Source organism: Colletotrichum destructivum, chromosome 3, assembly GCF_034447905.1.
Source record: "Colletotrichum destructivum chromosome 3, complete sequence".
In the NCBI taxonomy this organism is placed as follows: domain Eukaryota; kingdom Fungi; phylum Ascomycota; class Sordariomycetes; order Glomerellales; family Glomerellaceae; genus Colletotrichum; species Colletotrichum destructivum.
Genome location: NC_085898.1, coordinates 5,135,989 through 5,147,077, shown reverse-complemented (window position 1 = coordinate 5,147,077; position 11,089 = coordinate 5,135,989). Strand labels below are relative to the sequence as shown.

The window sequence follows — 11,089 nt, the reverse complement described above, 5'->3', positions numbered from 1 at the left end:
AACCCCCCTGAGCCTGGGGCGGGTCCAGTCCAACACAATAACGTCTTGTCTTCAGGGGGGAACTGATTGGCCTGCCACCCCAACTTCTCCAACTTTATAGCATCCCTCGGCACTCGAAGCGAGAAACGCCAACATTCAACCCCCCCCCCCCCCCCCCCCTCCCCCTGGAGGAGTCAGGGGGTCTGGGCCTCCCTGTGTTTCCGTTCCTGTTTGGGCACGATCGAGGTTCAAGAGGTTTTGCCATTGTTTCCGAAGACACTTGGTCGGCGAGAGAGAGCCGGTTAGCCCCGTTCCAAGTTGTCGCAGAGCCTGTTCCGTCGCTACCGGCCGGATATGGGGCCGCGGGCGCGTGACGGAACACGGCACCAGCGAGTGGCGGCTGGCTTAACGAAGTGGGGGGGGGGAAGGAATGGGATGAGATGAGGTACACCAGAGCTCCGGGTCTCGACAATACCGTTGTTCCTTGAAGTGAGACAGACCGGCCCCCATCGACCGCCTCCTCCTCCTCATCCTCATCCTTGTCCTCATCCTCCCCCCTGGTGCCTACACGTACAACACGACTTTCGAAACGCGATCCGAACGCCGGCCGCGGAAAAAGATACGGGACCAGGTGCGTGCCAACGGCAAGTAGCCGTGGTTGAGGTTCCGTCTCCAGCTGGATGAATGAGACAACGCTTCTTCTCGTGGCGTCTGGTTGGTTGGTCCCTTTGGACTCTGACGGGAAACCACGGCGACACACTTGGAATCGTTGGCGTGGAATGCCAGACGCCGTGTCCCCGTGGCTTGTCTCCCCATCCTGTCGACCGACTAACTGGCTGAGGCCTAGTGTGTCAGTCTAATGCTCTGCTCTCTCTCTCTCTCTCTCTCTCTCTCCCACTCAGTCAGCGTCGATGCCGCGCCTCGCCTCGCGCCCATCGAACGGCGCAACTCAACCAGGGACCAAGCTTGGACTCGAATTAGACTACCGCCCCTGGGGGGTCAGCATGCGTCTTGGGTGGTGTGGGTTGAATCCAGAGGCTTGGCTCTGCGCGTCATTCCTGTCCTGCCTCGGATGTCAGATGCCCCCGGCGCGTTGTAGCGAGATGGGGGGGGGTGGAACAATGGAAAGACTCCCCATTCCACGCGGGGCGGAGCTTATTTCTCGGTCACATTATGTCACCTTTTTTTCCCCTTCTTTCTCTGTTTCTCGTAACCTTCTCTCTCTCTCTCTCTCTCTCTAAGGAAGCCAAGCAAGCAGGGGTTCAATTTGCTTCCGGAGGACCGCGGGGAGGCCGCCGCCGTTGCTACTCTGCTTCTGCTGCTGTTACTTTCTGCGGTACCCCCTGTTTTCCGTCTTTCGTTTGGAACGACATCCTGGTCATCGATCGTTTGGCTGGCGGTATCAAACTGTTGCCTGGGACGTTTGTGGCGCTGGAAGACGAAAGGGGTGAAGGGGAGGGGAGGCGGCGCGTGCAAGCTCTTGGGATGTTCCAAGGGGACGGGGGTCCAGTTTGAGGGTCTTGTTGTTTCTTGATGCTCCTGGGGGCTTGTCCCTGGAGCTTGTCCCTGGATAGAGGTTACGATATGTATAAGAGCACGTCGTCCGTCCCGTAAGAGCGGTGGTTTAGTTTCATCATCAACCCAGCCACTTCAACAACTAAACCACTGACCTTCTTTCACCCTCCAGACTCGTGTCTCTCTACCAAACAACTAGTATATTCACAACCAACTCCCTTCATCGTCACACCAGCCAACATGCACTCCTCAACCCTCCTCGCCGCCATCATCCCCGCCGTCATCGCCCAGTACGGTTCGGGCGGCGACTCCTCCTCCTCGTCGTCGACCGCCTCCGCAACCGCCTCTTCTTCCTCAGGCATCGCCGGCGTCCACGTCGTCAAGGTCGGCGACGGCGGCCTCACCTTCGAGCCCAACTCCCTCACGGCGGCCGTCGGCGACGTCGTCGAGTTCCACTTCTACCCGCGCGCCCACTCCGTCGCCCAGTCCGCCTTCGACTCCCCCTGCCAACCGCTCGCCAACGGCACCGCGACGGGCTTCTTCAGCGGCCCTGTCCAGGTCGCCTCGGGCGTCGGCGCCGAGGTCTTCACCGTCAAGGTCACCGACTCGAACCCCAAGTGGTACTACTGCGCCACGGGCCAGCACTGCCAGGGCGGCATGGTCGGCGTGATCAACCCTCCGTGAGTCTTTCCCCCTTTTCTCTCTTTCTCTCCGTCTATCCGTGTCTGTTTCTGCCTGTCTCTTCCCGTCTCTTTGGAAACCCACATGCTGATATCGTTACGCAACACAGGTCCAGCGGCCAACGCACCATCGAGCAGTACGCCCAGGCTGCCGCCGCCGCGCAGGCCAACGTCGCGCCCAGCGCCACCGGCGGCGGCACCCTCGGCTCCGCAGCGACCGGCAGCCCCAGCTCCGCCTCGGGCACGCCCTCGGCATCGTCCACGACCCAGCCCAGCGCCGGCATCGAGGCCCGCGGCGACGTGCGCTGGGGTCTCCTCAGCCTCGGCGTAGCCGCCGCCGGCTTCGTCGGCGGCCTCCTCATCTAAGAGAGAGTCTCTTGTCACACATCTTAGTGGACTCTTTGTGTGTTCTTTCACTGCGGTGGGGGTGTTGTCCTATTTCTGGGATTGGGATCTCTTGGGTTTTTTATTTTATATACCAATGGGCATTATGGGACGGGCTGTCGAAAAAAGAATGAAAGAGGGATTGGTGGGGGAGACGCGTGCCATTTTCTATTTGGCAAAAGCCGTAAGCCTGGTTCCATTGAGTGGACGGCGAAGGCGAACACTTCTTCGATATACATAGTACCCAACTGCAAGCATTTTGAATTATTACACTCGATTTGAATCATCCTGCAATCTCTTTCTCTGTCTCTGACAGTCAGTCGTTTGCCGATTTTGGAAAAGTTGTAAAAGGTTCCTGATCCAAAGTTTCATACATTCCCGCCCATCATAGCAGATGCTGTGGAAGGGGCCCTCGTTATGCCACCCGTCCACAAATCAACATTCAGGAGAATGTGGGAAAAGAGAAGCTCAAGAGTTACTTTTGTTTCTGGCATGGAACATCTCGGTACTTCAGTGTCATTCGTGAATGTGTCGACGAGAGCTTAAATATGAAGACTTGAGAAACTAATACACACAGCAAGTGGGCTATAATTAATGATTACGCGACGAGCGAGAATGAAGCGCGACTATTCTTTACATTTGGAGCGTTCCTTTGTTTACCATGGTTCCGATAACCCAAATCAGTAACATTATGCTTTCTTCTGAGCAACCGTAGTCACCAAGAACATCGACGCCGCCGACATCAACACCAGACATCCTCTTTACTCTTTCTTGATCCCCCTCAGGGCTTCCCACTCTTGCTCCAGCATCCCGTAGCTGATCAGGTCGTGCCACTTCCGATCGAACCAGTGCGCCTCGCGGCTGCGGCCCTCCTCCACGAACCCGAGCTTCTTGTACAGGTGCTGCGCCCGCTCGTTGTACGACACGGTGCCGAGGTAGACGCGGTGGAAGTTGCCGTACCGGAACGCCCAGTCCAGCGCCCAGTTGATGGCCTCGGAGCCGTACCCCTTGCCCCGAAACGGCGCCGCCAGGGCGATGCCGAGGCCCACCGACCGATGGTGCGCCGTATCCCCCGATATGCCACCCCAACCGATGGACAGGAACCCGATGGGCCTCGGCGCCTCGGCCTGTGATCCGTCCGTCTTGTCCTCATCCCCGGCCGCAGCCCCGGCCCCGGCCTCGGCTCCGTGGGGTAAGCAGACCATGACCGTCAGGACGGACTTTGCCATCTGCTCGGTCATCGCGTGGCTGTGCTTGCTGCTCCGGGGCTTGAGCAACTTGAGGTCCGAGAGGGCGACGTTGACCGGGTCGTTCTCAAGCTGGGTGTGGATGAAGGTGCTATCCGCCTCGTTGTTCTCTACCGCCCGGTAGATGAGCCGCTCGGAGCGGTAGGCGTTTTCGTGGCCGTCGGTGATCATTTTCTTCTGGGGGCGAGCCGCAATGCCTCCACGGTGGTTTCTATTGGGATTGCCTGCGTCAGTGAATAAGTCTACACGGTCCCATCCATATGCAGTCAGACGAGAGGACCTTGACGAGAAACTTGCAGACCGCCCAGAGTATTCTGACGAGCCCGTGCGAAACGGTCTTCAAGATCTCGAAGCTGGTGATTGCTGGCAATTCTTAGTGCGGCCACCTGAAAAGATGACCGTGCCCACGTTTGTTGACTTCCCATCCAAAAGAATCACGCAAGTGATCTCGTCCTTACCTCTGAGTTGAAACTGAGCGCCTTGTCCGTAAATAGGTGAATTACACTGCGATCCTTGAGTGAGTCGGTCTTGTCCGAGTTGTCAACACACTGGCGTGCCGCAGGCGTGCAATCAAGAAGAGGGGCTACTGATACAGATGGTGCTTATGTACGCGAACCGTGACTCATACTCTTATTTGCCCCGCATCTAATGGGACTCAAAGAACAATACGGTACATGTTGAGATAACGGCGAGTGCTGGTGGGTTGATAGTGACTATTTCTTTTTATGCAACATTCAAGTCGGTTGCTACGCTTATGATACGGAGCTGGATACAAGTGAGAGCTTGTTTACTGTCGTGAAGCAGAACTGCTTCGTAGGTCACGTTGAATGACACGAGTCACGCGAAGGTGACACGTGACCGATCTCACGGGTATTTCAACCCGAACCATCTTGTAGAATAGATCTTAAAAAGATCAACCACTGTTCACTCTCTCATTCCTAGACGTATGGTGCTCATCACATTTACTTATATTGATCGCAAAGCAGCAATGAATGGGATGAGTTTGTTTGCCGCAGCATCGGCTGGCAGCCATGGCTGAACGTTGTGGACCGAATTGATCAACCAGCTTTGCCTAAAGCGCCTTTCCATGCAATGCAAGGAGAAACACTGCGCTCCGTGTGAGTGACCATGTGAGTGAAAATTATTCTTTCAAACATTGTAACCCTTTTCTCCGTTTTCTGATTTCGGCAACTTTAAGCTCATTCGCCAAGCTGAAGCCGCCGCATCTCCCGCCGGTGGCCTCAGCAAGGACGGCTCGCCAGCGGGATTATGGAAAGGAGGTAGAGTTGTTGAGATGAATGGATTAGATCGAAAAGGGTAAATGTATTGGCTCCGTGCAGCCGTACTACATGACTACTGGGCGCTTGGCATGCGTGGACCACAGTTTGGCGGAACAGTCCAACCGACTGTAACCCCTGTCGTGGTAACCTCGATACTAGTCAGCACGTACTGGGGTCTCGCTACTCCGCTGCCGAGTCCATGCTAGAGCAGGTAAGTATCAGATCGTATGTATCAGAAAGGTTCAGAGAGCAAACCCATTTGACAGCATAGCTGACGTTGTGTCTGCCGTGCTTTAACAGTGTGATTTCCCGAGCACCCGAGTTAGCACGATGTTGCTGCGATCTCCGATTATGGCCGTGAAGTGTTGCTCGACAGGAGATTTGTAAGAGAAACTACCGCAGAACACCATGCCATTCAAATGATGCGGGGATAGTCTTTTGACAGGGGGTTGGCGATTCTGCCCTGAAGCTCGCCCCTTCTGCCAATGATCCGTGGCTGGTATACGCGGACTTGAAAGGCCATGTGCCGCGTCCGACTTGGACTTGGCGCAGAGGCCGAATTGCCGTCTTGGTCCCACGCTTAGACAAACCACGAGGACGGCCTGGCGACAAGTGTCAAGCACCACGAGGTTTGCCTCTTTGTTCTTGAGGTCCAACCCTCATAAGAGCAGTCTGTCAAAATATGAGAAATGGAACAACTGTGATGGCGTTTTCACTCATTTTGTGTTGCGAGGGCCATGATTTGCTGCAAAGCCTACAGTCCCAACGGGCAAGTAACAGGTTATCCGATCGCTTGTCAGAGACCAGGCGGTCACCCGCACAAGCGATGGAGCGTTTGATTTAAGGGGCCAAAGTCGGCACAATATCGAACTGGCCCCTTGCCGTTCTTCCGATATCCCATTCTAGGCCGTCTTGACCTGGAGCATGGCGTTCGGGTCTTCGCAAAGAAGCTTGGCCCTTGTTCGTAAGTCAACGGTTAATGGTTTGGAGATTTATGAGTACAGCGCTCAATTTTCTCAGGGCAATCTCTCCGTCGGTTTCCCAACCATGCCGTCTTGTCTATCCATTATGGCCTTGTCTCTTAAGATAGCAGTCAAGATCCAGGATCTGAGAGATTAACTCTATCGTTCGCCGGCTACAGTCCGTAGTAAGCCAGGCTCAATTACTGTAACTCTTGGCAGTCAGTATGACTGGACGAAACTGTCAATCAGTTGACTCAACTGGATTTGTTACTTTTTTGGATGTTGCGATATCAAGAAGATGACAAAGATGGCTTTATGTAATGCAGGCATTAGAACCAAAGGTTGGGAAACGCCTGGAAAACCAGACACTGACAGTCATCGTACACCCTTCCCGGCAGACCAGCTAAACCCTTGTCATGGAATAGGTCGAATGACCGACCATGCGCCGGGGGCTGGAACCGCGAACGCCGCTGATTAACATAACAAGGGGGTCAACACGAGCCCCTGGATGATCCTAGCAACCCTCCCAGCACTCCTCGCTCGCGAAGAAGAAGAAGAAAAATGGTTATCTCCATCGTGCCCATGGAAAAACGAAACCAAAGGCGGCAACACGCACATACCAGTAGTCTGGATTGCAGCCATTCTCTGAATGAACCATCTGTGACAGGCGCTAAACAGCTCTGACATCAGCATCCGTCGACGATAGCATGAACAACTCAGTCCAGATTCAAGAAATGAATCCATCGCCAGCATGAGTATTAAGACTAGGCTGCTTGGATTAATGATCCATAGCTTTATAGAGAAAAATTCAGTTCTTCTTGTTTAGGACGATCTTATGATCAGTGAAAATACTCGACATTCTAAGCCTGACAGTATTGCATGACGGAGATGATCGTTGGGTGGACCAGCTCGTCAATGTGAGTTGGGCTTAAGGTAATCCCTGTTGATAACAACACTGGGGGGGACCTTTTTCCCTTTTTTTTTCTTTTCTTTCTTTTCTGGGGTGGCCTGATGGACCATGCACCCTACAAACACAAGTAGAGAGCAAACTCTTCACAATCCCCCAGTGGTCTGCATGGGCTTTGTCCTGATATGTTTAAGCTTCATGTTTGAGTATATGCAGCTGAACGGGGCTCCACTCCCAGGTCATCCAAGAAGAATCCATGTCGGCTATTCCTGCTCCCAAGAGAGATAATCCCGAGAGCGAGGAGATCTCCCAGCCGCATCTTTGTTGCCCACTTCGGAGCAAAAAAGCGGAAACGTTGGACCAGTCCGCGCGCTAAGCATCATGATCGCTTCCTCGTCAACCAATGAGCAATGCCCAGATGATCCATCGACGGGCATCTTGCGGCTCTGCCAAGTTGAATTTCACTCTGGACAAAACGGGCGGCTCCACGAGGAGTGTTCGTTCCCCCTTTCGGCCGGATACCGCTGCCAGGCACGGTGGCGTGAAACTCGATCGGAAATTAAACAGGGAGCTTGATTACGTTGAATGTCTCCTTTTGGAAGACGATTCCAGGAGATATGGGGCGTAGGAAACATGGGGTTGTTCTGCTTTGTTGGAGACGGATAACTGTTCATGTGGAATACTTAAGCATCGGCGACCTCGAGCTCGTCCCAGACTTCACTCCTCCCATCCAACGTTTTGTTCATCGTCACATTGCCTCTTTTTTCCTTCCCCCCCTAACCCTTTACTCCTTTCTCTCCTTTTTTTTCAAACCTTTCCATTCGTTTACAGACACAGGATGTCTTACTTTCTCATCGCTTCCGGCCTGCTTGCGGGCGTGGCCCAGGCCTACACCCAAGTCAACGTCGCCTCGGCCTTCATGACCAAGAACATCGACCCCATCGTCTTCCCGGGCCAGTACGACAAGTCTCACTTGCACTCCTTCTTCGGCTCCGACGCCGTCACCGTCAACACCAAGACCAGCGCCGAGCTCCAGAAGGGCTGCACCAACGCCGAGAACCCCAACGACCTGTCCGTCTACTGGATCCCGACGCCCCTCTACACCACGGACGGCGGCAAGACGTACGAGCCCATCCCCGTGTCGCGCTTCAGCGCCTACTACAACCTCGGCGAGACCCCGGCCGAGGTCGCCATTCCCCAGGACGTCCAGATGGTGGCCGGCGACGCCAATGCCCAGACCAAGTCTGCCATGCCCGCCGAGGCCCAGGCCGAGTGGTTCTGCGAGAACGGCGGCGGCGAGAGCCTCGATGCCAACGGCTTCCCCAGCTCGACCTGCGGCACCCACCTGCAGCAGCTCCTCTACTTCCCCCAGTGCGTCAACACCGAGACCCTCGAGACGGCCTACAAGGACCGCCGCGGCGGCAGCTGCCCGTCCGGCATGAAGTCCATGCCCCAGCTGCGCTTCTCCGTCCGCTACGATCTGCGCAAGGTCCTCCCTAACGGCTGGAGCGGCACCGCGCCCTTCAAGCTCGCCTGCGGGCCCGCCTGGTGCTCCCACGGCGACTTCATCAACGGCTGGACCAAGGAGGCCGCTGAGAACATGGTCGCCACCACCAAGGAGAAGCAGAAGTTCTCCGCCGTCAACGGCGGCCTCGGCGACTACAAGTCCGGCCCCACCTGCAAGTCCGCCGACGCCGACCCCTCTCACGGCACCAGCGACTACGCCGAGAGCGTTGCCGCCATGAGCAAGCGCGACGTCGAGTCTTGGGGGTGGTCCACCAAGTCGCGCTTCGTCCGCGCCTGAAAATTAGAACAGAGTTGGAACCTGGGCGGCGGCGAGCGGCGAGCGGCGGTGTACATAGAACACTTTGTGTCGAAACTTCTTTGTATTATACTACCCTGGAGGATGAACATACTTGGATACGCGAACTAAAGAGCGGGCAGCGTTGCTTGGGCGTTGTCAAACTGAAAAAACACACAAACTATTGCTCCAACATGACCGATCCATTTCATGATCCAAACACAGGAGAGCTCGAGGTTGACTGATGGCTCACGTCTACAAGTCCAAGTCCAAGTCGCCGTTGTGAAGGCGATAAATGGCCATGAAGAGACACTTGCTATATCAATAGCAGCCACCTGTTCGGAGACATGGGCCCAAGAAAGAAAAGAATGCTTGGTTGCGGCCCAGTTTATGACATAGCGCCGCCTTTAAGATCCGCGCTGTCAATGTCCATTTCTATGCTTAAGTTTTGGATAAACCAGGCTGGCGGGGCAGTTGCGGCAACATCACCCCTTGCGGGTCTCTTCTCCGCCCCCGTCTGATGTCTGGTATAGATGGAACAACAGATCACATGTTTCAAAAGGAGGTCTAGGCTACCTGAATAGCTCTTGAGGAGTCGATCGGCTGTAAAGACGATTCCAAGTGAGAAGCCTATCGACATGTTGACAGGCGCGTTCTTGAGATCCGCTCTAAGGGATGGTTCTCGGTGAATGCAATGATGAGTGCCCAGTGGACCGAAGGGCGAGGAAGACCATGTAATGTCGCTGGTGTTTGAACAGCAGAATAGCCTCTCGATAATTACTATGCGCAAATGTTTCCTTTAACTCATCACTCGCCCGAAATACTATGCTGGTCTTGACGTTTCTCAAGTAACTCATGGTCCTGATATGGGGTCTGGCAACGCTCTTTATCCTTTTGGCCATAGGCTCCGTATTCCGCTGACAGGTCTCTTGGCAAACCACGGTTGGTTTGTACTCCGGCCGCCAACATCTCCCCATGATGATTCAGCGCATCTTGATCGTCTCCTAGGAAATCACACTTCAGCCACTTCAAATCCCAGTGTTGGACAGTAACCGAACCTCAAACCACACGGTCAGAGTTGTAATGGCCCCGCTACTTTCTGTCGGTCAGACACTCCGGGGCCGCATATCGACGTACTCCATTGTTCAAGAGCTTCATCGCGCAACAGATCAAGGGGCTGTGTATCTAGGAGCGTATATATGCTTTTACTTCTTCACACCGACAGTCCAAGAACGTGCTAATGTGTTGAGCATTGAACAAACGATAATGGATCAAAATGCATCGTCAAGAGCATTCGGGGCCACTGACGTCTTGAAAACGAGGCCTCTGGCTATGAGTCCCTTGTTTCGCCCACTCGAGGATGGGATTTTGGACCCAGTCGATCCGCCATCCATCGTCTTGAAGTATCTTGACAGCGACCTCCGGGCCGAGTCACATCACCAAAGACTGTCCCGGCCTGACATTAAGAAGGTGGCCAAGTCGGTACTGGAAGCTCCGCGCATTCTACACCAGGACGGCTTGGTCCATACTGGTACGAGACAGGATGCCTGGGCACTATTCCGTCGGAGCAACCCGAAGCTAATCTGACAAAAACCAAACCTTAGATATCAAACTGGACAACATATTTGTGAACCTTGGCCAGAAGAACGGCAACTCTGAGCGGTTCACAGCCATCCAGCTTGGGGACTGCGACGGCGCAGTCTCCAAGGAATCCAAGTTTGCCTCAGAGCCGGGTCACCTCATTGGCGCGAGTTTCACCGGCAGCCCAGAAGTGCAGCTTGGCCTTCCATGGGGAACCATAACGGACATTTGGTCCTTTGGAAACGCCGTAAGTACTCTATTCAGGTCCTTGGTCTAGGGGCTCCATGTTGACTTTGGACGCCGTGTGGAGATCCTCACCCTACTGTACGGGGGAGGATTCCATCTCTTCAACCCAGCGAACTAGGGCTACAAACCCGAGGATGAGCTCTATGAGCTGGTGGTACTGTCCCGCATGCACCGCTACTTCGGTCCTTTCCCGAAGCCCTTCCAGGAGATCGCCGACGACAATGCCGCGGGCATCGTCGACTTCATCCACAGCATGGGACCCCCGACGAAGCCCTTTGCTCGGGTGACGCGCTGGGAGATACCGCCCGCCGACCGGGACTTCATCCTCAAGATCATGAAGCTGGACTACCGCAATCGTCCCACCACGGAACAACTCCTGGAAGACGAGTGGTTCGGCGAGAGCTCCGAAGATACTCGGGAGCCGCTGTCTTCTGTATAACAAGACTCTTCAACTTCCAAAGAAAAGGTTGTAGAATGAGTGGAGACAGAGAGAGGTTGAAAAGTCCC

At 54.8% G+C, this 11,089-nt stretch overlaps 6 protein-coding genes across 6 annotated transcripts; 5 read left to right on the top strand and 1 right to left on the bottom strand.

The window, feature by feature from the left end:
* The first annotated feature begins 407 nt into the window (after positions 1-407).
* Positions 408-2,852, top strand: CDEST_05678 (Putative cupredoxin). The gene is made up of 2 exons (XM_062921837.1): positions 408-2,174; positions 2,285-2,852. Exons 1-2 carry the CDS (start codon positions 1,735-1,737, stop codon positions 2,538-2,540), a joined length of 696 nt encoding a protein of 231 aa, XP_062777888.1. The 5' UTR covers positions 408-1,734; the 3' UTR covers positions 2,541-2,852.
* A 296-nt stretch (positions 2,853-3,148) lies between these two features.
* On the bottom strand, positions 3,149-4,521 carry CDEST_05677 (Putative GNAT domain, acyl-CoA N-acyltransferase). The gene is made up of 2 exons (XM_062921836.1): positions 4,264-4,521; positions 3,149-4,016 (listed from the first exon to the last, which is right to left on the bottom strand). The coding sequence occupies exon 2, from the start codon at positions 3,974-3,976 to the stop codon at positions 3,320-3,322; it is 657 nt and encodes a 218-aa protein (XP_062777887.1). The 5' UTR covers positions 3,977-4,016; positions 4,264-4,521; the 3' UTR covers positions 3,149-3,319.
* A 202-nt stretch (positions 4,522-4,723) lies between these two features.
* CDEST_05676 (uncharacterized protein) lies at positions 4,724-5,292 on the top strand. The gene is made up of 2 exons (XM_062921835.1): positions 4,724-4,935; positions 5,004-5,292. Exon 2 carries the CDS (start codon positions 5,127-5,129, stop codon positions 5,289-5,291), a length of 165 nt encoding a protein of 54 aa, XP_062777886.1. The 5' UTR covers positions 4,724-4,935; positions 5,004-5,126; the 3' UTR covers position 5,292.
* A 475-nt stretch (positions 5,293-5,767) lies between these two features.
* On the top strand, positions 5,768-6,019 carry CDEST_05675 (uncharacterized protein; the record flags this gene model as incomplete). Its single annotated transcript, XM_062921834.1, has 1 exon — positions 5,768-6,019. One exon carries the CDS (start codon positions 5,768-5,770, stop codon positions 5,927-5,929), a length of 162 nt encoding a protein of 53 aa, XP_062777885.1. The 3' UTR covers positions 5,930-6,019.
* A 1,402-nt stretch (positions 6,020-7,421) lies between these two features.
* Positions 7,422-8,948, top strand: CDEST_05674 (uncharacterized protein). Its single transcript, XM_062921833.1, has one exon. The coding sequence runs from the start codon at positions 7,793-7,795 to the stop codon at positions 8,756-8,758; it is 966 nt and encodes a 321-aa protein (XP_062777884.1). The 5' UTR covers positions 7,422-7,792; the 3' UTR covers positions 8,759-8,948.
* Positions 8,949-9,838: 890 nt separating this feature from the next.
* Positions 9,839-11,021, top strand: CDEST_05673 (Putative serine/threonine-protein kinase, active; the record flags this gene model as incomplete). The annotated part of the gene is made up of 3 exons (XM_062921832.1): positions 9,839-10,286; positions 10,360-10,583; positions 10,701-11,021. 3 exons carry the CDS (start codon positions 9,839-9,841, stop codon positions 11,019-11,021), a joined length of 993 nt encoding a protein of 330 aa, XP_062777883.1.
* Positions 11,022-11,089: the final 68 nt, after the last annotated feature.

Coding starts and splice junctions, on each gene's coding strand:
- CDEST_05678 (XM_062921837.1), top strand. CDS start 1,735: ATGCACTCCTCAACCCTCCTCGCCGCCATCATCCCCGCCGTCATCGCC. Junction 2,175..2,284: donor GTCGGCGTGATCAACCCTCC/GTGAGTCTTTCC, acceptor TACGCAACACAG/GTCCAGCGGCCAACGCACCA.
- CDEST_05677 (XM_062921836.1), bottom strand. CDS start 3,976: ATGATCACCGACGGCCACGAAAACGCCTACCGCTCCGAGCGGCTCATC.
- CDEST_05674 (XM_062921833.1), top strand. CDS start 7,793: ATGTCTTACTTTCTCATCGCTTCCGGCCTGCTTGCGGGCGTGGCCCAG.
- CDEST_05676 (XM_062921835.1), top strand. CDS start 5,127: ATGTATTGGCTCCGTGCAGCCGTACTACATGACTACTGGGCGCTTGGC.